General features: G+C 42.3%; 1 protein-coding gene across 4 annotated transcripts in view; it reads left to right on the top strand.

Moving 5' to 3' along the window:
- efl1 (elongation factor like GTPase 1) overlaps window positions 1-27,812 on the top strand; it is a 187,258-nt gene that overhangs the window by 118,661 nt on the left and 40,785 nt on the right. For all 4 annotated transcript variants that reach the window (XM_078427282.1, XM_078427281.1, XM_078427284.1 and 1 more), the window contains 2 exons: window positions 18,202-18,333; window positions 22,466-22,613. In XM_078427282.1, coding sequence (XP_078283408.1) covers window positions 18,202-18,333; window positions 22,466-22,613 — 280 coding nt within the window. The remainder of the gene's footprint in view (window positions 1-18,201; window positions 18,334-22,465; window positions 22,614-27,812) is intronic.

The raw sequence follows: 27,812 nt of genomic DNA, 5'->3' as shown, positions 1-27,812 counted from the left end.
GGGGGAGGAAGGATCTGGTAATGGAAATGGGTGACGTTGGGATGGAAAGAGTGAGTATCCTCCAGTCTGGTTTAGTCTGATGGAAACTAGAGAGGAGCATGAAGTGACAATCTCAGCAGGTTGAGCATTATCTATGGGGAGGGAAGGGAATTGTAGAGTGAAGGAATGGAATGGTAGATGTGGCGTCACCTATCACTCAGTGAATGCTGGACCTGTAATAGGTCTCCATAATTTGAAGGATCCCTTCGGAAGTACTTTCCACAGTCAGTCTGAGTTGGTCCATGGGATGGTTTTACTGAGGCGAGGGGGCGGGGGGCTTGAAAGACTCTTAAGGGATCTCCAATGATGATGGGGCAAGAATTGAATCATTGCATGTTTGTCAAATCATTCCAGTGTCCGGGCTATCGGAACCAATTTGATTTTGGAATAACAGCATCTCAGATCATCCTGTAAAGTGATGCTTTTTGAAACATCTGGATAAGGGACTACCAATTAATGGCAGCATCATTATTGAGCAATGAGAGTCGTGCGAGCAACTCTCCTCGGACACTGCTTTGTGCCGCTGGTTTGGAAACCAGGAAAAAGGAAAACATTTTACGTGTGTCGGAACGTCAATTTCAAAGCAATTTACAGCCATTGAAGTACTTTTGAAGAGTCATCATTTTTGTCTTCTGGGAAATGCAGCAGCCAACTTGAGGACAAACGAAACAAAAAATAGCCAAGTAATCTGTTTTGATGATGTTAGCTGAGGAATAGCTCGTGGCAGCTCATTGGCATAACTCCCATGCTTCTCTGAAGTAATGCCGTGGAGGGCAAACACTGGCTCAACGTTTGATCTGAAAGATGACGCCTCCAGCAGTGTTGCACCGGAGGAGCTGCTTGGTCCATACGTTCAGTGGGACGTGAGCCCCCCAACTTTATAGTCAAAGGTAATTGAAATAAGTTAGTAGTCAATTTGTCAGTAAGGAATGTACCAAGCGAGAAGTGTGTTTGCAATTAATCTGGTTGACATTACCTTGCACATTAACTAGTAGAACATTGTGTATCTTTATACCACCTCCAGATTTTGAGTGCAAGTTTGCTACGCAATAATATAAACGGAAGCAATAAATGTTTTTAATAGTTTGTATATGGATATGATGCTGTGATAAAGAGCTTTAGGCTTCAAGAGATACAAAGCCATTAAGAGAAACCGCAGTGGTGTGAGGATGGAACTGTTAAACACAAGAGGAAAAGATTGCACTTAGTATTATTTGTAAAACAGCCAACACTTGGTGGTTTGAAGAAATATTTCTTAGCTTATATCACCACCAATACAGGATGATGCCGAGTTTAGAAAAATGCATTACTTGCCTTTCTCCCACTTGTGGTTTCATACAAATGTAATTCTTTGCAGTTAAATTGCCTATGATGTCAGACGCTGAGACATATGGTCCACAATTCTGCCCAGTACAGCATCTCCCTGACCACAAACCTGCTGCATGAATGCCCTAACTATTCTATTCCACAAGATGTTCTTGGAGTAGAAATTAAACCAGATTCCTTTTACTTTTTAATTCAAGGCAAATTCAAATCTCTCGTGTGGAAATGGGCTTGTGTGGAAATGCAACCAAGCGCCCTCTACATTAATTCCACTGCTTTACTTTGCACATTCTCATCAATTCTCCCCCCCCCCCCCCCCAACCAATTCCTCTGCCACCTATGTACATAGACCTAGCAGCCAGCATGACGTCAGCATGTGGGATGGAAGTGGAACACACTGGGAAACCCTCACAGTCATCGTATGAACATGCAAACTCCGCACAGACCGCTGGAGTTGTGGAGAAACAACATCAACTATTGAACCTCTCTACCACTCCTCTTGCTTCGGGTGGTGCAGTGGCACGGCCAGTGGAACTGCTGTCACCAATGTCCTAGGTTCATCCTGACCTTGGGTGCTGTCTGAGTGGCACTTATACATGTTGGTCTCCTGCCAGTGCTCGAGTTCCCTCCAACATCCTAAAGACGTTCCAGGTGAATGGCCCCTGGTGTGAAGGTAGTTGTGGGATGATGGGAGATGTGGGTGGGAATGTGAGGGGGTGCTTGCTTGGACTCTGGACTGGAATATCATTGCCTAAAGTTAATTGGTTTAAAAGTTTTACCTCTGTATTCCCTGGACTGGTTTCATTCCACTTTTGATGTCACCATAACAATGTTATCTATGTTCTATGAACATTTAAAATTCAACCTGATATTTTGAATTTGTGCCATGGTTATGCGGAATGGGTGAGAATATCCAGCCCTGGGGCATTACTGGGTTAGTGGGACTTGGAGCAGTTGGTCACTTGACCATTTATCAATAAGTATTTAGATGAACAGGTTCCCAGCTAGGGATTTGAAGTAATTTATTACATGCACAACCCAATTTGTTGATGAATCATTTAACAGAAAGAAGTGTGACATCTGTTGATCATTGTGTTGTGTTTTAACAATATGAACAGAGTGATTTAATTTATAATAATTCAGGTTAATAAGTTTAACAAAATCTGAAGTCGGAGGAAGGGACCCGACCTGATCCAAAACGTCACCTATCCATTTTCTCCAGAAATGCTGCCTGACCCACTGAGTTACACCAGCAATTTGTGTCTATCTAAGGTTAACAGAATTTGTTCGTATTTAATTAAGCTCAGCATATTGTTGTCAAATGGTCATCCAGTGACAAAGAACAGGCCATGTATCTGAAGGCCTGATGATTTTTGGAGGTCGCTGCACAAAGCACACTAAATCAGTAATCTGTGGTTGATTGTCTTTGCAGCTTTAGGATTAACGCTGCAAAGCACCAATTAAGCATATCAAAGGGTCGTAAGGTCATAAGTGATAGGAGCAGAATTAGGCCATTCGGCCCATCAAATCTACTCCGCCATTCAATCATGGCTGATCTATCTCTCCCTCCTAACCCCATTCTCCTGCCTTCTCCCCATAACTCTTGACATCCGATTTGAACAGTAAAACAGTAAAACATTTGATGAAATAAAGATTGCTGGAAGTTGTTTTTTTCTTGATGGACAAGTTTCTTTATGGGCCTCCTTAATTAGTGTTGTTGTTCTTGTAATATTCAATGAGTTTAAAACAAGCCAGTTCCAATATCCCCCAGGGATTCAGTTCAATGAATTCAGCTTATAAAATAGGTGACGTTTGATCATTGATGAGGCCAGTGGCTATGCCATCGGCATTGAGCTCAGATAGGGTGATACATCTGCTGGCTCCTTCAGATTTGGCTCAACATTAATATTTTCTCTTTTGAGTCAAAAGTCTTGATGTAGTGTAGGAATTAATGGTCCAGTGTGGTGTTTTTTTCCTGGAGAAGGAGTAGGTTGATCAGAAGACGCTCTGTTTAATTAAATATTAGAAAAATAAAGCATTTTATTTATTTCTGACTGCAAGCTGACTAATCCTTCTTATTGGCCAAGTTTAAGGCTGAACCAGCCTGCTATACAACCATTAGCATCCTGTTGGATCGGAACTTAGCTTCCTGTTCGGTACTCTTTACCACAAATGCTGCCTAAAGTGACACTCGTATGTGACATCGTTGATAGTGACGATAGTTATAAAAAATAACAGCAGGAACTTGATCAGTTGGGAAATGGCCTGAAAAATAGTTAATAGAGTTTAATGCAGATGAATGTGAGATGTCAGACCAGGGCAGAACCTTCACAGTGAATGACATGGCTTGGGGGAGTGTTGTAGAGCAGAGTAATCTAGGAGTGCAGGTACATAGTTCCTTGAAAGTGGTGTCACAGGCAGATATGGTGGTCAAGAAGGTTTTTGCCACATTGGCCTTCATCAGTTGGGGTACTGAGTATAGAAAAGATTGACACAGAATGTTGAAGTAACTCAGTGGGTCAGGCAGCATCTCCAGAGAAAAAGGATAGGTCAGCATTTTGGGTCAGGACCCTTCTTCAGTCTTCAGGCACCATAGCCTAATCACTCATTAACCCTTGATTCACTGATCTAGATCACTTTGTGATGTGACAGTACCTCAGTTTTAAAATGTGCGTCAGAATTAGGCATGATGTGTCTAATACAAGAACACCAGAAAAAAAATATTTGAGAAAGGGTCCCAACCCGAAACATCACCTATCCATCTTCTCCAGAGATGCTGCCTAACCTGCTGAGTTACTCCAGCTTTTTGTGTCTTGGGTAAACCAGCATCTGCAGTTCCTTGTTATTACAAGAAAATATTAGGCCACTGTAGCTGTAGTAGGCCATTCAGCCCCTCAAGCTGGACCTGACGTTCAATATGATTATGGCCGATCTATGCTGGCCCCAACTTCTTCTCTGTCTGTGCCAGTTCCCCATATCCCCTAACTCTTTGATCTTTCAAATATTTCTCTCCACCTTAAATGTATGTAATGATCAGGTGTCCACCATTCTCCGGCACAGAGGATTCCAGAGATTCACTACCCCCTGAGAGAAGAAATGGACGATGAAATAGTTGTTTAGTCAGAGTTCAGAGCCCTCCCCTGACAGGAGGATGCAGACACCACACTGGATGCAGATGCTAAACCTATTGCAAGTATCAAATAATGGTGGAGCTGATTTAGAACCTTTTGCAATAAGGTTGCCATGTACAATTTATCATGATAAGTCCAAATGAACGAAGGAGTGCTGAAAGTTAATAAGATGAGCTTAAGTCAAATAAGCCTGGAACATTATGATTGCACATACCTTGCTGAGACAAGGACTTCCACATTGATCTGTGATTATTCACAGAATCGGGTACAATTGAACCATTGCTGTTTGTGCCTGACATTCAAAGTGAGAAAAAGAATATCAATGAGTTCAGAAATAAAATATTTTTTTAATGAAAATCTAGATTGACTTTTAAATAAATCTTAAGTTTCCTATGCCAAAAGGATTTAATCAAAACATAGTATTCATTGCAATGGAAACGTCCCTTTGTTTGAGATTCCAGCGCCTGCAGTTTAGAGATGCAGCTTGGAAACAGGCCCTTCGGCCCACTGTCCTCACCAATCATTGATCACCCATTCACACTAATCCCATATTATCCCACTTTCCCCACACGCTAGGGGCTATTTTTACAGAGGCCAAATAACCTACAAACCCGCACGTCTTTGGAATGTGAGAGGAAACTAGGGCACCAGGAGAAAACCCACGCGGTCCCAGGAAAAACATGCAAACTCCACACAGACAACACCCGATGTCAGGATGGATTTCTGATGCTGTGAGGCAGCTGTACTATCAGCTGCTGCCCTACTCTATCGCACCGTGAATCAGCTTTCTCCGGGTGCTCCGGTTTCCTCCCACATTTCAAAGACTTGCAGGTTTGTAGGTTAATTGGTTTCTGCAAATTGTCCCTTGTGTGTAGGATAGAGCTAGTGTATGGATGATCCTTCATTGGCTTGGACCTGGTAGTCCAAACACACTGTTTTTCTAAACGCTGTATCACTAAACTAAACTAAACATTTTCATGACAGGAGCATAAAATAATTGATTTGGTTGTGTTTTGATTTAGTTCAGTTCTATCAGCCCATTTTGCACACAATGGTTTGGATCTGGGGTAATAAGTTATGGAATGGGTTCTTAGTTCAAGAGAACAGCGGTCGTTTATACAGTATGTTGCCAGTTTTTTCTAATTTCATGTTTAAGTTGCTATTTCTTAATACAGTAGAACAATTTACCAAATAAACTTTCCAAAATCAAATAATACAACTAATTTATTCACCTCAAGATCCAAAAAAAGAATTTCACATGGTACATGTGGTAATAAAGAACCATTGAAACCAGCAAGTGAGGAAGCCTCACTGAATTGTTGAGTATATGTATGTATTAATCACTTTGTATATTCAGGGATGAATAATTTTAGTTTGATCGGTCGAGATTGCCATGTACTTTTAAGATGGATATGCTCTGCGGATTTCAGTATTTATCCCTCGTTACAAGATGTTACTTAGCAGGTTTAGCTTAAAGTTGCCCCCTCGGAATAGGCCTGGATCCTGTGTCCGAGGATTGTCTTGCATTGTTGTACTAGGTCTTGAAGAACATCTTCATATCATTGTTCGTAGAGAGGGACATGGTTGACCCATCTTAGTTCAGGTCTCAGCCAAATTATTGTAACATTAGGTATAACCAAAATTCTCATTGGTGCTGGTGTGTTGGGGTCCAACTGATGATAGGGGTGAGTAGAGGTGGAAGTTGGCATTTGGGAGGTGATTGGGAATCAGTGGTTGGGTAATAGGGAATTGCCGTGACGATAAGGAGTTAGGATGAATATGGTTGAGATTCAAGGCCTGAAGTGGTGTGGTCAGGAGAAATGAGGAAGGGGCAATTAGGAGGTTGCAAAGGAGGGCTGCAGCGTCCTGGAAGGATGTGAGTGCAGATGCTGGGGTTTAAACGGAGGATAGACACAAAAAGCTGAAGTAACTCAGCGGGACAAGCAGCATCTCTGGAGAGAAGGAATGGGTGATGTTTCAGCTTGAGACCCTTCTTCGGGCTGAAAGTCACAAACCCTTTCTCGTGACTTTCAGTCTGAAGAAGGGTCTCGACCCGAAACGTCACCAGAGATACTGCCTGTCCCACTGAGTTACTCCAGCGTTTTGTGTCTATCCTGGAAGGGTGGAGTTGAGGGTTGATGATGATATGTTGGGGCTTGGAACAAGGCATCTTGTTCATTTCATGAAATCAATGTTTATTGTCAGCCTGTTATAGGTCAGTGTAAATGTATTTCTTTCGTTGATTTTCTCTCTAACCCTTTGCTATCATTCAATTACAACTCGTGTTCTTCCTGTAGCCCGAGTTGTTCCCTTTACAGATGGTTTTTGAAAATCTTTCCCTTCTCAAGATGTTAGGGTATTCCAGGTGAATCTTGGGCTTTTTGCTTCTCCTTTCAATCATCCATTAGAAAATATTAACAGGGCATTTTATGTTTAGGTTTTTGTGTTTTGGAAATGATTGAAGGAAATTAATTACCTTACCAATAATTATTATATGAAATTTGAACATGCCATATTTATTATGTTTGTTTAACTGGGTTAATAAAGACATTATAAACCTGCACAGAGGAATTTCATTTGAATGTGGTGATATAGAATTTTGCTGGAAGTAATTTCATGCATTAAATGCATGACGGAGTTTCTTAATTACAATCAAATTAAATCTTTCCCTCTGCTGAAATCTTTCTACTATACTCCTCTTCTTTATTAAAGAATAGGAAGGGCAGAAAATATAAATAAATGAACTAAATTATTTTTTGTTGTAGAGGGGAAGCCATCGTTTCCCAAAGGACCGTGAAGATAACATTGAATGGTAGTCCATTGTCAACTGCGGTCTGGTCAGAATTGTTTGGATTTCTTGAAGTGGGTGAAGGTGGACATGAGGAGGAATTTCTTTAGCCGCAGGTGATGAATCTGTGGAATTCTTTGTCAAGGATAGTGGTGGAGACCAAGATATTGTGTATTTTTAAAGAGGAGATTAACAGGTTCTTCATTAGTAAGGACGTCAAAGGTTACGGGTAAAAGGCAAGACAATAGGTGCAGGAGGAGGCCATTCGGCCCTTCGAGCCAGCACCACCATTCACTGTGATCATGGCTGATCATCCACAATCAGTACCCCGTTCCTGCCTTCTCCCCATATCCCTTGACTCCGCTATCTTTAAGAGCTCTATCTAACTTTCTTGAAAGCATCCAGAGAATTGGCCTCCACTGCCATCTGAGGCAGAGAATTCCACAGATTTACAACTCTCTGACTGAAAGGTTTTTCCTCAACTCCCAATTCTGTTCTTTATGTCTTATATGGTTTTATAAAATCATGAGGGAAATAGGGTTTCACACAGACTTTTACCCAGAGTTGGGGCATCAGAACCAGAGGACATAGGTTTAAGCTAAGAGAAGAAAAATCAATAGGAACGTGAGGGGCAACTTTTTCACACAGAGCTTGGTGGGTGTAAGGAATGAGCTGCTAAAGGAGGTAGTTTAGACAGACACTATAATAACATTGGAAAGTAATTTGGACAGGCACATGGATGGGAAAGGTGTTGAGGTATATGGGCCAAATACAAGCAGGTGGGACTAGTGTAGATGGGGCATCTTGATCGACGTGCTTAAGTGGGGCCAATGGGGCTTCATGCTGTATGACTCTCTGACTCCACATCGATGACCAGCTCTTTGCTGAATTAAGGAATAGGTTGTTGTCTTGACACCATGATACTAAGCTCTCTGAATTGAGTGAGTCGAATACTGTTAACAAGCTATGATCAGAAAAATCAGAATTAAAGTTTCAGGTTATTAAAACTAGAAAATGTTAGAAATGGAAGATTTATAACATTGTAGGTAAAACAATGAAGGGCTGGAGAGAACAAAAAGGAAGGTCTGTGATTGAGTGAGCTATTGAATGATGAGATATTGAATGACATAACTAGTGGAGGTAGCAGTGCTGACTGAAGGCAGTGGAAGAAGCTAGTGATTAACAGAGGGGAAGCACAGTGCCTCATATAGGGATGAATGGGAGGACTTACAAAATACGTAACGATGGAAATGTGAGGAGTAAATGGATGCTGATGGTGAATGAGATTATTGATTTGCCATAAGCTCATCCTATTTTATGAAGCAATGACTTGTACTTGAATATAGGTTAATAAACAACAGCTTGCATTTATATAACGCTCGACCAAGTGGACCCGTTTGGGCCCAAACCTCTCATGCATTGGTGCAGCATCCTCTCCTCCCCACCTCCCCCCACTCCCCTCTTCTCCCCCCCTCTCCCTCTCCCTCCTCCCTCCTCCCCGTCCATTAGCACCAAAGGGACGACGGTGAGTAAAGTGGGCCTAAAACTGTTGCGCTATCATGTACCGTTTTGGCTGTAGTTCAGAAACAATCAAACAAACGAGAGTTTTAGTATATAGATGTTTAATCTTGTTAAATGCTTCAGGGCCCTCAAGCGATCAATTTGCCCACAGTATTTGACAGACTTTCAAAAGAGAGCTTGGTCAAAAAAGTCAAACTTTAAAGAGTTTCTTAAAGTGCATAAGTTTATCAGTGATAGGAGCAGTATTAAGCCATTCGGCCCATCAAGTCTACTCCACCATTCAATCATGGCTGATCTATCTTTCCCTCTTAACCCCATTCTCCTGCCTTCTCCTCATAACCCCTGACACCTGTACAAATCTATCTCTGCCTTAAAAATATCCATTGACTTGGCCTCCATGGCCTTCTGTGTTTTCTTTATGTTTAAGGAGGAACATAATGCTGTAGGGGTTTATGGAGGGAATTCCAATGTGCAGCTGCCATTGGTGGATCATTGAACAATGAATGTAGTGCAGGTATCTTTCAGAGCTGGGTAGCTGGAAGAGATTGCATGGGTATGAAGTCCTTCAGCAAACCCACTGATTATGGATGAACAACACTGGATGAGATGTTGGTAGCAGAAATTTAAATTATATCAAGTATACAGAACTTGAAATGTGAGAAGCCTCATAATATTGTAACTGTGAACCTTGTAATTTAACGGTATTCAAAAGGATGGCGATGCAATATGAAACCCTGGTTTATTGTACGCTGGCCATCTTTTGTTTACAGCCCATGACTTCTCTGGGCAATGTTACTCAGAAGTCAGGAAAAATTGTAAGAGTATTTGGCTTTCTGAGAGAAGTGGGTCTGCAGTGCAGGAACATCAGGGAGGGGGACACCTGGCGGGGTGGGGGACACCTGGCAGGGTGGGGGACACCTGGCGGGGTGAGGGACACCTGGCGGGGTGGGGGACACCTGGCAGGGTGGGGGACACCTGGCGGGGTGGGGGACACCTGGCGGGGAGGGGGACACCTGGCAGGGTGGGGGCACTGGGATGTTGTACTATTGAGTGAGCCCCAGATTCGAAAGCTACAGTGAACGTCCTTCTCCAATTTGTTCTGTATTTCCGACTGGCTGTGATATAATCCACTAATTCCGGTTTATTGGAGTTGTGGAATTGTGTTCTTAAAGGCAACAATTATAGATGCTTGGCATTGTACCTTCTTCATCTATAATTTGATAAATGGGCATTTAAACCAATGTTACATAATGCACAATTTCAGCACAGTCCAAAATGAACATGACTTCCAATCTGTGGATCACGGTTTTTTTTCTTTTCTGTTTACTTATTTCACCCTGTGCACTCAACATGTTTCACCATATTTTAGTTCATTTTGTTAATTGTTGAACATTTTGCTGAAGATTGAGTCTAAATTCTAAATTGCTGGAATAGTGAAATGCAGCTGATTATCAGTTTTTAATTGTAGCTGTGCTAATTCAGATCCATGACGTCCCGGTTTCATTATAGGTAGCCAGGATTCTTAATCTGCTTGAAGCTTAAGAGGCTAGAGAACCAGAAAGTTGGACATGGTTGTGTTTTATTTTGAAACCTTTTACAAAGGAAAGTGAATTTCTGCATACACTTCTTCCATCCTGGAGTGTCAAGCCATGTTTATTGTGGGTTCAGGTTACTGATCCAGTGGATGTACAAGGTCACATTCAGCTGGAAACATAAAGCTTGCATAAAGAAGTCCCACTAGCAAAGCTAGCAAAGGAATAGAGCCTGTGTATAATTATTGATCAATTCATTGAGTGTTTCCAGTTAATGTAAAGCCCATTTTATCGATGCTAAGGAGACATTGATGCACTTGGACTGTAAGTCAAATGAGGTTACCCTGACCTTGTAACTGTTGAGGTGAACTGGCTGATTTTGCAGTGTCCAGCACAGCATTAATCTCAACACTCACTCGTTACCACCCCCATCTGTCAAAGAATTCCCATCGTTCTCTATCATTTAGTTCTTGATTCCTTCTTGGGATGTTGTTGGGACTCTGAAGTAGCTGACCTGTTGACTTCATGTTCAATGGTTCTTTATTGTCACATGTACCGAGGCACAGTGGAATTCTTTGTGCCAAGTCCAAGCTGCACCTGGCCATAGAAGCCCATTGCAGCCATTGCCCCCATCCAGATAGACAAGCCATCCGTCGTCCCTCTCCTCACCCCGCCAGGATATTTGGCATCTCTCACGTTCTTGCATTCTTCCATGACATTGGAGCAGTGGAGACAAATTAGTCTGAGATGATTGCTGCTCATGTAAGTTAACCTAATGGGGACGGAGTTTGCAATCACTGAACCATTGGGACAGCCAAGAAGGATATTTGCTTCACTTCATTACTGGGACAGAAATGTGGATGGATTGGTGAGTAAGTTTGCTGATGACACCCAAACTGGAGGAGTTCCAGACAGTGAGGATTGCTATCAGAAGGTACAGACTGATATAGACCAGCTGTGGAAATGGATGGAGAAATGGCAGATGGAGGTTAATCCGAAAAACAATGGTATGGATAGGTAGGGTAGGGTAGAGATAGAGATAGGGTAGACAGTCAGAACCATTTTCCCTAGGTGGGAATGTCCAACACTGGAGGACATTGCTAAAAGGTGAGGGAGGTGTGCAGGGCAAGGTTTTTACACTGAGAGTGGTGGGACCTTGGAACACAGCCAGATACGGGAAAATGAGACCAGTTTAACTCGGCATCATGTTCAGCACAAACATTGTGGCCTAAGGGGCCCGTTACTGTACTGTGCAGTTCTATATTCAAAAGCACGTTGAAATATAGAAATGGGGATAGAAAAGAGCAACGGATGATTCTGCTGCAAAGATATGACAAAAGGCTTGATTTTTTTTACAAAGAAAAGTAATTGGTGAAGAAAGTTAGTAGCTATGTTGAGTTGATTTGTACTTACAGATACGTCTCTACCAAGACTAAAGTTTTTTTTGTTGTAGATGTTAAGAGGTAATAAATAACTGAATTGGATTTAAGGAAAGAGCATCTGATATTGATTTTTTTGAAAGTAGTACATAAATGTTTGAAAAGGAACAGAATTGAAATCGGAAGTGATTCATGTATTAATGTTACTCTAGCACTCCATGGGAAAGATTATTCCACCTTGCAGCAGTACATGAAGGAAAAATTGAATATAGGATCAGTACTATTAGTCTATATATTAAAGCTCATCTTCCATTTGGGGACTGGTCTGCATTTAATCATGTTTCCAGAATTATTGTTATGTTTTCCCTAAGAAATAAAGTACTGTGTCCAATCTTCAAAATTTTAATTGAACATTCAGTCATTTGTGGTCGCAGGGTCCCAATCCCATTAGTTTTTTTCATGAAAACATGTTTCCTGATTTCATACCAAAATAACTTAGGTTAAAAATTTTGGAAACACATAGCTGGTCAGGCAGTGTAAGTGGAAAGAGAATAATAATTGGTGTTTCATGTTTGAGACCCTTTGTCAGAACGGTAATTAGCCTTGTGTAAGAAGGAACTGTAGATGCTGGTTTACACCAAAGATAGATACAAAATGCTGGGTAGGAAAGAACTGCAGATGCTGGTTTAAATCGAAGGTAGACACAAAATACTGGAGTAACTCAGCGGCTCAGGCAGCGTTTCTGTAGAAAAGGAATAGGTGATGTTTCGGGTCGAGACCCTTCTTAAGTAATAAGCCTTAGATTCTCTTATTCGGCTGTTCGCTACCAGAGAAAATAGTTTTTATGTTTCTACTATATCAAATCCTATAAACATTTCACATAGTTGATTTAATTATACTCTGATGATTTAAACCTGAAGATTATAACCCAACTCTGTGCATTCTATCAATGTACTTTTCTGTTGCTTTGCATGCATGAGTAACTGCAGGAACGGTGCAGACTACTTAAAGCTGCACTGTGAGGTTGGATGGTGGATTGCTTTAATTTCACCAGATGCGTAAACTCAGAGCTGCGACGTGCCTCATGAATGCCCCTCAGTGCTCACACAATTTGCAAGACATTAACACTACGTTTTCCATTAAACATGCTTTGATTCGATCCTATAATTATCTTGCAGATGAGAAAACTGGATAATGAGTAGACAGATCTTCATCACATATTACTTAGGCAGCATCAATACCAGTAGCACCCGGACTGTTCAAGGGACAGTGGAGCCCCTGTGACCTGAAGCTCTGTGCAGCTAGCTTAGACGTTTCACTCGATGGTACAATCCATGCATCACTAATGTTGCTGTTGGGATAGGATCTTGGGATAGGAAAGCTCTGCCCATGTGGAAACAAACAAATCAAACTGCAGGAGTGCAGGACTTCATTTCTCGGAGCACAGAAGGCAGAGGGGTGACCTTGAGAGGTTCTTTAAAGTCATGATGGGACCAGATAGGTTGAATGCATAGAGTATTGTTCCCAGGGTAGAGGAATCAAGAACCAGAGGACATGGGTTTAAGTTGAGAGGGGAAAGATTTAATAGTTACCTGAGGGGGCCACATTTTTCATACAGAGGGTGATGAGCATATGGAATTAGTAGCCAGAGGAAGTAGTGGAGAGCCGATACAATAACAACATTTAAAAGACATTTGGACAGATACATAGATAGGTAAAAAGTTGAGAGGAATAATGCCAAATGTGGGAAAATAGAAAATCGAGACATTCGAGACACAGTAATGTGGCCCGCTGGAGTAACTCAGCGGGCCACATTACTGGATAACATGGATAGGTGATATTTCAGGTCAGGACCCTTCAGACTGATTGTAGTAAGAGGGAGAACGCTGGAAGAGAGGTGAGGGCAGGATAAAGCCTGGCAAGTGATAGGTGGATCCAGGGGAGGGAGGGGGGGGGGGGGGTTATTGGCAGAACTGGCTTGGATGGGGCATCTTGGTCAGCATGGGTGGATTGGGGTGAAGGGCTATCTCTGTGTTGCATGAATCCATGGCTCCATGACTCTAACCCTGTGCTGAATGAGAATTGTACATTCCTCCCTGCTGGAATAATACCACCAGTCATCCAAAAAAATAGTAAACTGGAAACGCTCAGCAGATCAGGCAGTGCCCCGATGTTGAGGACGACTTGATTCTATTCCAGTTCTATGGGTTATAAGGAGGTGCTCCAACATGGACCCATAGGTTCTAATACAGGTGAGGCTGGAGGTTGTTGATGAATGGGTGAGTTGTCTCAGAGGTCCAGTGCCACATACAATGGGCTTCCATGTGCTCCGGGCAAAAGACCCAAAGTACTCGGTGCCTTCTTGAAAGCTCCCCTTCCACTGGCCAGGCATCCCATGAGTTAGTGACAAGGAAGCTCTGCGTAAATGCTTGAAGAGTTTCCATAGCCCTGGTCATTGTTTGCCATGACACAGTTTGGAAGAGAGTGCGTGTTGTGGTAGCTTGGTGTGAAACGTTCCAACCATGTGGCGCACCCATCAGAGGCGGCTGCATATAGTCTAGTCCTCAATGCTGGTGATGTTGGCCTCGGGCAGGAAGCTGGCGTTGGTGTGCCTATGCTGGATGTGAAGTCGTTTTAGAAGCATCATTGGTGGCACCATCACATTTCTTTGTAGATTTCTCGTATGTTACAAAACATACTCGGCTAATAAAGTATGATTATGATTCTCCTTAACCCACCCGAACATTGATGTCCACGCCCTGTTACATCTACACCTGAGAGAGCTTGTTGATAATCAGCCCTCCCATGGTAGTACAGTACTTCAATGTTTGCATCATGTTTCCACCATCTGGGTTGGTTCCACCTCCTGAAGGATTGTGAGTAATGTCCCTGGGCAGGAAGCAAGTGGTTACATGTTCAGAAGCGCCACTTTCATCCCACTGTGTGGCGTGCTGCGGCTATCCAAAGTGCCAGCACACGCTCAATAGTCAAAGGGTAATTTTTGTTCTTTCACATCTTTTTTTATATTTTGTAATCAGTGGTGGATAACATCTTTCTGTAGTTAAGTGCTTTGCCTAGAAATCGAATCTTAGTAGTGCCTATATTTTATGCAAATCAATAAGATTGCATTAAAGATCATTTCTGGAAGTTCAATGAGCCTCATAGTTCTTCTGGCATTGGGCATGCATCGAGCGGCTTATCTCCAGGTACTCCAGTTTCCCCCCACATTCCAAAGACATGCGGGTTTGTAGGTCAATTGGCTCTGTAAATTGTCCCTAGTGTGTCGGATGGAACTAGTGTGTGGGGATCGCTGGTCAGTGCAGACTCAGCGGGCCAAAGGCCTGATTCCATGCTGTATCTGTAAACTAAACTAAACGAATGTGGATTCTCACATCTGGAGGAGACAGCTCTAACCACCTCTGCACTTCCAGCCCAGCTCTTCTTCACCTGGTCCCAACAGGTATCCTCTGAGCACACTGGAGATTCTGCCAGTTGTGTTCCACTAAACCAAAGGTCCTCCTCTCCCAACTTCTTTCTCCTCCATGGCAGCTTCTGTGTATGTTAATTGCAATGGATGTCAAGCGTTCTAGGATGAGTGCAAACTGATGACAGGCACTCATTAAAATGAATGCTGTTGCATTAGGAACAGTGCTAATCCTATGTTGGCACATGATTACGTATGCAAAGTATGAAACTTCAATTCAAACTTATTTTCGGTTACATTTTTGCAGAGTTTCAAACCAGCATGTTTAGCAGAACCAATAAGGATGAAATCCAATTTTTAAGCATTCCTTTCTTGCGTGGCATTAAATTGAAATACGCATTTGGGGAAAGAATGTTGCCTTCGCTTAGCAGGCAGTAATATTACAAAGCCTCTGCTAGCCACTGTTGGAATGCAAAGTCATAGAGAATGTTTTCCCAATTACGTTTATTAAACCCCAAAGTCGAGTTTTGGAATTGGTGATGGAGCACATCTTTTAGATTGGAATATCAGTTTTTTACGCACTCCATGGGGAAAACGTTATATCTTGCTGAGAAAATGCAGACTGATGCTTTATTATTCAGTGAATTTGAGACCCATTATTTAGACACACAAAACAAATGCAGGCAGGATGATTTACTGGTACGTAAAGTTTTTAAATTGCTTCCAGAAGATCCATATGTAATTCTTCCTTTTTCCACAAAATAGCTCTCACTGTCTGCTTGGTTATGGCATTTATTGCGTTCATTGACATTTCTATGTCGCATCGAAACGATTTCAATACAAGCTACTGATTGGTACTGAACTGCACAAATGTGTAAAAGTTTGAAAGCATGAGAGAAGAGTTGGTTATGGTAGATTGGGAGGCAATGGACAGGCAGTGGTTAGAATCTAAAGAAATGTTGCATCATTTCCAAATTATATGTATTCCTTTAGGGTGCAGAAAGCCAACAGGAAACGTGATTCATCCATGGCTGACAAGAGAAATTAAGGAAAGTAGTAAATCTAAGGAAGAGGCTCATGATTTTGCCGGAAATAACAGTAGCCTGAGAATTGGGAAGATTTTGGAACTCAGCAAAGGTGGACCAAGACATTGATAAAGAAAGGCAAAGCAAAATATGAGAGTAGATAGCAAGAAGCAATTTGGTACTAAAAAAGGAAAAGACTTGAGAGGGAAAGTGTGGCCCCCACCCAGAGAAATGCAGGAGGATTTATGTTGTAGAATAAGGGAAATGACAGAGGAATTAACCAATTACTTTGTATCTGTCTTCACAAACGAAGACACAAAAAACCTGCCAGATATATGGAGAATCAAGGTTCTTCAGGAGAAATAGAACAAAGTATTAGTTAAATAATAGATCGAGAGAAGCTGGTGAGCTTGAGTCATAGAGAATGATAGAATTGTACAGAATCAGACCATCGGCCCATTGAATGGACACTGGCAATCAACTGCCTTTTAGCACTAGTTCTACACTGATCCCTGAGACCCAATGAATGGCATCCCAATATTCTGAAGGAGGCAGCTTTAAAGAAAGTGAATGCTTTGCTCATCTTCTGAAGTTCTATTGATTCTGCAAATGTTCCTGTGGATTGGAGTGTGTCAAAGTGGCCATTTAAGAATGGAGGGAGGGAGAGGATTAATGACATTGAAAGCTTAATGTCTATGGAAGTAAACATGCCAGAAATTGTAACGAGAGATGTAATAACAGAACATATTGACAACAATACTTGGATTCAGCAGAGTCAGGATGGATTTATGAATATGAAATCAGCTTTAACTAATCACTTTTAGTTCTTTGAGGATGTAATAGATAACACTTTTAGTTCTTTGAGGATGTAATGATGAGTAGAATAGATAAGGGGACTTTTGATAGGTGCTGCAAAGGAAGTTGATCAGAAAGGTTAAATTCAGAATTAGATCTAATGTTCTGGCGTTAATTGAAGATTTCCACTTTGGCGAACATAACAGAAAAGCAAAGTATTTATTAATGCGCAGGAAATTGGGGGGGGGGGGGAGAAAATGGAGATATTAACTTTTATTATGGGAGGGTGTGAATACAAGAGTAAGGACTATTTTAGTGCAATTGCAGAGAGCCCTGGTGAGACCAAACCTGGAATATTTAGTTTTGTTTAGAGATACAGGACGGAAACAGGCCCTTCAGCCCACCAAGTCTGGCCCGACCAGCGATCCTCGTACACTAGCACTACACACAAGGGGACAATTTATAATTTTTTCCAAACCCAATTAACCTACAAACCTGTCATCTTTGGAGTGTGGGAGAGATCCGGAGCTCCCGTAGAAAACCCACGAGGTCACAGGGAGAACGTACAAACTCTGTACAGACAGCACCTGTCGGTAGGATCGAACCCGGGTCTCTAGTGCCATGAGGCACCACCTCTGCCGCTGCACCACTGTGCTGCCCGTGACAGTATTATGAACAGTTTTGGCCTGCCAGCCGGAGAATGTCCACAGCAGCCAAAGATAGAGTGTCGTGACATCCATAAAACTGGTTCCAGAGATTGCAGGTTTAGTCATGACACTTGAGGTTTCTCACTTGCTTGGAAGAATGAGTGGCGATCTCATTGAAAGTTCAAATCCTTCAAGGCTTGATGCAGAGATGTTGTTCCTGGCTGAGGAGTCTAGGACCAGGGGGGCCCGCTTCAGAGGAAACAAGGTCCCGTTAGGCCAATGATCTGGAGAAATGTTTATAGGACAGTGAATCCTTGGAATTCTCTATCCCAAAGAGACATGGTGGTTTAATTGTTCTGTCAAAACACAGATGGATAAATTTCATGTCATTAAGATCATTTCTTTAGGGAGGTTTCTGGAAAGTGGCTCAGCAGCGGAAGATCAGCCATGGTGTTAATGAATGGTGGACCATGCTCTCATTTCTTAGGTTGAGTCAGTAGGATGCATATAACTAACTGTTCACATTACTGCAATATTCAGATTATTCTGCACAATTAGTCATGTTTAACTCCTTTGGCTTTTATTTGTCGACTTTAGGTATTGGTGGCTTAGAAGATTACGTGTTAAAATCTGCCACGCTGTCAACCTCACCGTTATGCCCTCCTTTTACGCCTTTGAACATTGAAGCAACTCCGATTGTACGAGTAGCGGTGGAACCCAAACATCCAAGTATGTGGGTAACCTTCTGTACTTAGCTCCACTGAAGCTGCTGTTTATTCCCACTGCTTAATATATATGTTTGGAGTTCATCCAAAAATCTCCTGCCATGGCACCAAGATTACACCCATCCCATTTCCCTCAATACCCCTGTGACTTGCTGATCTGCACTAGAGTTTTGTTCAACAGTGATTTGAATTTTAAGACTCAGCTTTGGTTGAGCGCTTCTTAAACTGTCCTCCTGCCCTGCATTTCTAATTTCTATCCACTCTTGTCCCCTGCCCAGCCCAAATTTTCATCACCCATCAGTTGCTTGGTATTTTATTCCAAATCCTTCAAAGAACATAGGACAGTACAGCACAGGAACAGGCCCACAATGTCTGTGTCGAACATGATGCCAAGACTTACTCTTATCTCCCTGCACATAATTCATAAACCTCCACTCCCTGCATATCCATGTGCCTCTTTAAAAGTCTCCGAAATGCCAACATCATATCTGCCTCTGCTACCACTCCCAGCATCACGTTCCAGGCATTCTCTGTGTACAAAAAAAATCTTGCCTTGCCCCCATCTCCTTTAAACTTGGCCCCTCTCATCTTGGCTGTGCTCTCTAATATTTGATATTCCCATCCAGGGAAAAAGGTTCTGACTGTCTACCCTATCTATGTCTCTCATAATTTTATAAACTTCTCTCGGATCTCTCTGCAACTTCTGGCATTGCAGAGAGAACAATGCAAGTCTGTTCAACCGCCCCCTGTAACTAATACCCCATAATCCAGGCATCAACTCTCAACCTTTCCTGTTTTTAATATATTTCATTAAACCTTTCCCTTTGGCTAGGTTTTTGTATTTTTGGTTATTCATCCTAATGTCTCTGAAGGTTTTGATGTCAAAATGCTGTTTGATGACCCTTTTGGGAAGCAGCTTGTGGTATATTTGAATCATTTTCACCAGCATCTGATTCCAGCAAAAACTTTAGTCATATTTGGACTTACGGAAGCATCATTGTCCCATGTATATTCACCGTGGAGATTCAACAAATTCTGCAGCAGAACAATTTAGAAATATTATTGACCAGGACCCATGTTATCTTTTACACCTCCGAGCCCAAACCTTGACGTGGAAAATATCAGGAGTTGGTGGGATTGTGAAATCACTTCCAGCACTGCAGGAGGAATGAAAGCAACGAGCCAATTTACAGTCTGAAGAAGGCCCTCGACCCGAAACGTCACCCATTCCTTCTCCCCAGAGATGCTGCCTATCCCGCTGAGTTGCTCCAGCTTTTTGTGTCTATCTTCGGTTTAAACCAGCATCTCCAGTTCCTTCCTACACCTTTTTTTTAATTGCCTTTTTATCAAGTTGAAATGGAATTTGGCGCACCCCAGTCCAATTGGGGCATGTATCGAACATTTGAGAAAAACAACCGTGCATCACAATGATGCAGCGGTAGATTTGCTGCCTGACAGCTCCAGAGACCCGGTTCCATCGTGACTATGACTGCTGAACACGGATTTTGTACGTTCTTTCTGTGACCTGCGTGGGTTTTCTCCAGCAGCTCTGGTTTCCTCCCACATTCCAAAGACATTTAGGTTTGTAGGTTAATTGGCTTTGGTAAATTGTAAAATTGTGTGTGTAGGTTCGGGTCCAGGGTGATCACTGGTTGGCACGGACTCAGTGGGCCAAAGGGCCTGTGTCTCTAAAGTAAAGTGTAAAGTAACAAAGAAGAAATGATCTCAGTCCTGTCCTGCCATGACAATACCTTGCATATCACAATATATCCACCCCACCCAGAATCCAAAGCCATTTGCTCTCCTGGGAAAAATGAAAAAGCTAGGTTGAAAATTCAGGAAAAACCTGGGAAATTCTTCTCTGATCCCCAGCGAGATTGAAACTAGGCATCATTCCAGCGCCAGTAATTTTATTCAGATGCTCACGGAATTACATCATACAATCCTTTAAGAGCATTGCCTGAGGAATCTGGTCATTTTTTTCTTGTCATTGTACACTCTCAGAGTACTCTCAGGGGCGGCACAGTGATGCAGCGGTAGAGTTGCTGCCTCGCAGCGCCACAAACCCGGGCTCGATCCTAACACCGGGCGCTGTCTGTACAGAGTTTGTACGTTCTCCCCGTGACCGCGTGGGTTTTCTCCGGGTGCTCCAGATTCCTCCTTCATCCCAAAGACGTGTGAATTTGTTGGTTAATTGGTCTCTGTAAGTTGCCCCTGTTAGGTCGGGACTATGGAGTGGATGAGACAGTGGCATGGAACTAGATGGTACGAGGGTTACAGCGCAGGCTTGCCAGTATGATGGTACGAGGGTTACAGCGCAGACTTGCCAGATTAGCATGGCAATACCGGTCTCTACCAGAGATACTCCTTGATTCTGGCTCTCCAGCCCTTCCCCGACGCTTGCAGTTTTCTTCACGATATAGTTATCTAATTCACTCTGATAAGCCAGAGTAAACTAGCCTCCACCGTACCTGAATCTGAGCATGCCAGATTCAAAACATTTACAGTGCCCGCCATAATGGTTGGGACAAAGACCCATCATTTATTTAATTGCCTCTGTACTCCACAATTTGAGATTTGTAATAGAAAAAAATCACATGGGATTAAAGTGCACATTGTCAGACTTTATTAAAGGGTATTTTTAGACATTTTGCTTTCACCATGTGCAAATTACAGCTGTGTTTACTAAACATGACTACTTTAATTTACATGACATTGCTGTGTCCCAAACATTATGGTGCCCTGAAATGGGGGGGGGCACGAACTATATAAACACTGCTGTAATTAGGACAATTTACAGAAATCAATTAACCTCCAAACCTGTATGTCTTTGAAGTGTTGGAGGAAACCGGAGCACCCGGAGAAAACCCACGCTGTCACCGGGAGAACGTGCAAACTCCGTACAGACAGCACCCATAGTCAGGATTGAACCCGGGTCTCTGGCACTGTGAGGCAGCAACTCTACCCTCTGTGCCATCTGTGCACGCATATCCCAGGTCTCTCTGTTGGGGCAGCCCTTTCAGAACAGTATGCTTTATTCAGTAAAATTCTTTCCAGCAAATGCATCACCATATTTACATGAATTATCATCAAAAAGGTACCTTAAAAAGCTTATGCATTGCAAGACCTCCTTGTCAGGGCTAGATGCTTCATTAGCACTTTGTCAGGGCTAGATGCTTCCTCTACCACATTGGCCCTGTGTAAGTTTATCACTTGCAGTTAAAGGGTCAATGGGGAACGTGTCAAACATTTTAGCGAAGGTTTTTTTCACCCATATCTTGCTTTGTGAGTATTATTATGATTCCCATTTTTTCTTACACATCCTCAGAGGTGTAGCTGGTGGGAGAATTGTTAAATGGTAGCTTTTTTTTAGATAAACTTTGAAAATAGACAGGATTGTAAAACTGGAGAGTTCGCGGACACAGGTAGAACAGCCCATCTATCAATTATAGACACAAAATGCTGGAGTAACTCAGTGGTTCAGGCAGCATCTCTGGAGAAAAAGGATAGGTGACGTTTTGGGTTGAGATCCTTCTTCAGACTGATTGTGGTGGGGGGAATCAAATTACTTTGTGAAGGTCGGTGAACCTATCGTGATGCTGTAAATTAATGGCCATGCTAATAATTGAGCAATTGAAACTCACTGCTGAGTTGTCAGTGTAGGACAGGTTACATGGTTCACCAATTTAGTTGCATTAACACCTGGAGTTAGTTTTAACATACACATCACCAACAATGTAGTTGTAAACAGATGGGTAATGTTGAATCAGTATTTGCTTATGCTTTTAGATCAAATGCAAGGCAAGGATAGCATATAAAGTTTTATACCTACACATTTTAGATCTACTAGCCCCAAGGGACCTCTTAGGCAGTTGCTTGTAATGGGTAATAATGCACTAAAGATTTTTAAAATGTTTCTAGGAACACACAAGAAATGCAGAATTAGGCTGGTGAGGAAAGGCAGTTTCAGTAAGAATCCCGTAAGATGTGAATCTCTAAGATCAAAGTTTTGTGGATGGAGTCAGTTCCAACTGGCACTGTTTATTGAGACTCATCGTTGGTAGTTGTGTTTGTCATGTTACCTTGTAAGGCTGCAGTGTACTTAACGTTTGCATTTGTTTCCTTTGCTGATGCAGGTGAAATGGCACAGCTGGTGAGGGGGATGAAGCTACTTAACCAAGCGGACCCGTGTGTGGAGGTGCTGGTCCAGGAGACGGGAGAGCACGTGTTGATAACCGCTGGAGAAGTCCACCTCCAACGTTGCCTGGATGACCTCCGTGAAAGGTGAGAGAGTAAACAGCAAAAACACAGCCCAGCGCCTTCAATACATTTCCTTTAGTGATTAGTGGCGGCCAGTACAATGAACAAATTCTTCAGGATGTGGCTCTCAAACGTATCCCTGGGTATTTACTGATAAAATACATCCAGGTGTAGATGTTTAACCCAACAACATTTTCTAATGAGAAGCATTTTAAGATCTCTCCAGGCATTGACGGTGGTCTGAGTGGGAAGCACCATCTTTATGCCAATGCAACAAGACTATATTAAACTTGATGGTGCTTTGTTTGACTTTAGAACTTAGTTTCTCTTTCCAGTTGATTAAATCAGCAACAGACAGTGGTGGTAAGTGAAGAAACATGTTTATAACGAGCCTTAGATTCTGGACAGGGGCCAGACACCACACAGAGAAGCAAACTTCCTTTGCACAACATATCTTGCCTTGTAGGTAATGTGCTTAATATATTATGGATGGCCACCAATTCCATGTTGTACATGCCATATTTATTATAACAGATCCAAAGTTTTTTTGAAAAGTAAATGGCATATAGCCTGAAATTATAAGTTTAAAGTCAGCTTCTGGTCTACTTCAGTAACGACTTGGGAGTTACATATTTAGAGTAGAGATGGTGAAGGCCACTTCATAGTATGAACTGAACTCCGTTCCAATAATACACATTGACAAGAAACCAGGGGGTCTAGGGTACACATATGAAAATATGATTTTGTTTCTGATGGGATGTTCAGGAATAGTATTTTATGACAAGTTGGTGCAAGGCTGGTAAGAGTGGATTTGTTTCGGGTGAAGATGTTGATTTAGTGACAGCATGATAATAGATTTCGGAGACTTGGGGATTTAGATGCATGCTGGAATAGTCAGTCTTTTCACAACAGTCGTAACGAGGGAACATGAAGATATTTGACCTAAAAGTCGTGAGAGGTGTTGAACTATAGATGGGAGGTAAATCAATAGGGAGAAGGGACAGATACCGGGGTAAGTTTAGTTCAGTTTATTGTCACGTATACCGAGGTACAGTGACAAGCTTTTCGTTGCATGCTATCCTGTCAGCAGAAAGATTATACATGGTTACAATCGAGCCAACCAGTGTTCAGATACAGGATAAAGGGAAGAAATCCAGTAAAGTCCAATTAAAGATAGTCCAAGGGTCTCTAATGGGGTAGATGGTGGCTCTGGACTGTTCTCCAGATGTTGATGGGATGGTTCAGTTGCCTGATAACAGCTGGGAAGAAACTGGCCCTGAATCTGGAGGTGCGTGTTTTCACACTTCTGTACCTCTTGCATGATGGGAGAGGGGAGAAGAGGGAGTGACCGGGATATTTGTAGGATTGGGGTAATAGGTTTGGTAGAATTTTAAACCCCTCTCACTTTGACCCAACTAAAGATAAGAAAATGGCAGCTGGTATGTAGACGGCCTCTGGGCAGCAATGCCTGGGACACAGGTCTGATTTTGGATTTACATGAAGAGCTAAGATGAAGCTGAAGTGCAAGGTTTACCTATTCCAGTAACCATAAAGAACTGGAGTAGATGGATGGGGTGGAGGAGGAAGAGAGAGCAGGGTGAGATGTAAATAATGCTCCAGTTGAACTGGGCAATATGTTGTGATGGGGGCCATGTACTTTACTTCACCGTGAGAAATTCTTACTGGTGACAGAAAATAATGATCAACAACAATTGGCATTTTAACATTTTGAAAAAAAACCCCAAGGACATTAATAGCCACCTCTATAATGGACAGAGCAACACCACAAGAACACTCTATAGTACGTTGTAGGCATTCATCAGATTGGGCAGGTGTCAGTGAATAATGGTTTATCTTAGTCTAGAGATACAGTGTGGAAGCAGGCCCTTTGCCCCAGACCATCGATCACACGTACACTAGTTGTATCTTATCCCCGTTTCACATCCCACTCCCTAGGGGCAATTTACAGAGGCCAATTAACCTACAAACCCACACATCTTTGGAGTGTGGGAGGAAACCGGAGCACCTGGAGATAACCCACATGGTCACCCGAAAGAGCGTACAAATCCCGTACAGGCAGCACCCAGAAGTCAGGATCAAACTCGGGTCTCTGTCGTTGTGAGGCAGCAACTCTACCGCTGTGCCACTGTGCCATGGTGTGTGAGCACAAAAATACAATGTGGCTTCAGTGAATGGAAGGCTCACATATGCTGAGAAAATCAAAAGTGCCGGTCGGCAACAAAAGGAAAATGTGACCTTTATAAACCTATTCACAATTAGGGACCTGCAGGAGTGAAACTGAAGTAGTTAAACACTTTCTGGGCGAAAAGATTGATTAGAATTACATTTGCAATTATTTTGCCATTAAAGAGGCACTAAGACTCTTAATTACTAAACTTTCCACGGTTGGTTTAATGAACAATAGTTGTGCAAATCCTGCAGGTTCTTTAAAAGAACAGAAGGCTGTGCAAGGAAATTCAAATGGTGCAGGGTAAATCAATCAACAAGTTAAGGAAATTCACAACTAGCAGAGTATCTCCCAACCTGCTGGCTGTGTTGGTATAACATCATGCACACGATCTCCCAACCTGCTGGCTGTGTTGGTATAACATGCACGTGAATGTGTCCTTACTCTCACTGCAGTGAAATAAATAAGATATCTCAGCAAGCATTGCTGGTCGACATGGGCCTTGGGATTCTGACTAGCACAGTGCGTTTGCACTCTACTTGAAGGAATGGGACCATAATCCCATTGCATTCATTACTGCTAACTTTGTACTGTAAGATGAGCACATGCACTGTACGAGTCTGAAGAAGGGTCTCGACCCGAAACGTCACCCATTCCTCCTCTGCAGAGATGCTGCCTGTCCCGCTGAGTTACTCCAGCGTTTAGTGTATACGGTTTAAACCAGCATCTGCAGTTCCTTCCTGTACATCCACTGTCCGTCTTGATATGTGCAGCAACTTCATAAGGCATGTTTTCAACCGGGAGCAGAAATTCAAGGTTGGCTCCATACACGCAGTCCAGAAAATGTATTTGCAGATGGTTCATGCTATAGCAGACATTTGAAATATAACTGAAACCCACTGCCACGTGACTGAAAGCAGTCCAGCCTGATCTGGTCCACAGCTTTGGAACTCCATTCTTTAGTTGGTGTCATCTAAGATGATGATCTTGCTGTTGTCCTGTCCCCACTGTGCTCCAATTCCCTGAGCTTTTGACCTCGTATCCTCAGTCAAATACAATCGTCTGCAGGCAATTGCAACTCTAATACCTCTCCTAGCTGAACATAAACACAAGCCTCGCTGCTAATTACAACACCACTTATGCCCTAACCCAAACAAAGCCTGAAGGTCCCAGTTTTTGTTGTACCCTTCCATAACGTAAGTGGCAACTATCCTTACTTTCCTCCAGCCCCTAACACCAGCTTCCTCTCTTCCCCCACTCACTCACCCTCCTCCACCTCCTCCATTATGATCTAACAACGTTCTTCCACTAATTACACATACCTTGGGAGCCGTGTAGAATGGACCATTTTATTCTAAGTCCTTGGAAAGTGCTGGCTTATCTGATCAACGTGTAAAAGCACTGAGACACAGGACATCTGTTACAAAATGCTGGAGTAACTCTCATCAAGACAGGCTTCCGAAGACGGGTCTCGACCCGAAACTGCCTGTCCCGCTGAGTTACTCTAGCAGTTTGTATCTATCTTCGGTTTAAGCCAGCGTCTGCAGTTCCTTCCTACACATTTCCTCTGGCTCTGTTATGTGATTTTAAATTAATTCTGAATGTTATTCAAATAGTTATAAGTAACAACAAGGGAAGGATTGATCTCTGCAAGAGCAAACAAAAGTGTGGGTGAAGCAAACCCACAAAGTTCTAAATTGTTCATCAGCCACAGCAGCCGTGTTCTAACACGACAAACAGCAGTGAAGTAGTAATTAAACCAGTGCCCCATGTGTTTCATTTGAAGTGCTTTGAGCTCCATCCAAAACTCAGTGCTCCTAATCCTACATATCTGCCGTGTTCTCTCCATTTCAAGCTGTGCGTGTGTTAGATTCTACCAGTATGCCTTATAGACATGGCATTTTAATCCTTTCCAAAATCAGCTGGATCCTGTTGGTGTGGGGTGGAGCAATGGAGGAAGCTGTAGTTTAAACAAGGTGAACTAGCTGCCTGCTCCTGATCCCCTGTCTCTAGAGACTAATCACATCTTTCAGCCTTCTCTTTTCCTTGGTGAAAACGTACATGATTGTTCTCACAATTCAATCTTTCCATCCCAAATCATTTTACTTGTTCCCTTCTGTAGCCTTTCAATGGATACAGTATTATTCTTGCGGCTTTACAGATTATTTGTGTAATGGCTGTATAATCTCACGGCTTTGGCTCATCATTAAATGTTTAATACATCACAATACTGGACGTTCTTTATTCACTGCCTCTGAATATCGTTGTGATAGCTTCTGTTTATTGTCAGTTAACTCTGCCATGTCCTTTTCATTTTCTTTCTGTTTATGTAATAATCACACCCGTACTTTGAAATTCACTACAACAAATTCCTTACATCCTTTTGTCAGCCAACTTTTAAGTATTTTTAAATATTCTAAAGCTTAACATTCAGCTCTGGATTCTATCCACTTCATTAGCCTATGTGCTGGTGACTTCTAGATATGATCATTTCAACTGCATTCAATAAAAAGTTTCAGAACAGACTCTTGTAATTCCTCGGGTAACAAACTGTGTGCCAAGCTAAGGCAGAATTCTATCGTTAACATAATGTGGATCCATTTTGCACTGATTCCCATGAGAAAATTGATCAGTACAGGTGTTAGGGATTATGGGGAGAAAGCATGAGAGTGGGGTTGAGAGGGAAAAATAGATCAGCCACGATTGAATGGTGGAGTAGACTTGATGGGCCGAATGGCCTAATTCTGCTCCTAGAATTGATGAACAATTTAATTGATTGAAACACCTCACATTTGGATGCAAGAAATTAGCTTCAGCAGATTGTGGTCCTGATACTTGATGTCGCTTCTGGTGATGGCTGCCTGTCTCTGTCACTTTCCAACATATTAGTGATTGCAGTAGAAACTTTCAGCCATTCAGAATAACGAGCATTCAATTATTCATGTCAATAATCATACTTGACAACAATCATATACTTCACAATAAAACGTATAATCATACTGTATAAGGATTGTAAGGATATTGAAAATATGCTT

This window comes from Rhinoraja longicauda, chromosome 33 (assembly GCF_053455715.1).
Source record: "Rhinoraja longicauda isolate Sanriku21f chromosome 33, sRhiLon1.1, whole genome shotgun sequence".
Lineage (NCBI taxonomy): Eukaryota > Metazoa > Chordata > Chondrichthyes > Rajiformes > Arhynchobatidae > Rhinoraja > Rhinoraja longicauda.
The sequence above is the reverse complement of the archived record's forward strand: the minus strand, read 5'-3'. Positions and strand labels throughout refer to the sequence as shown.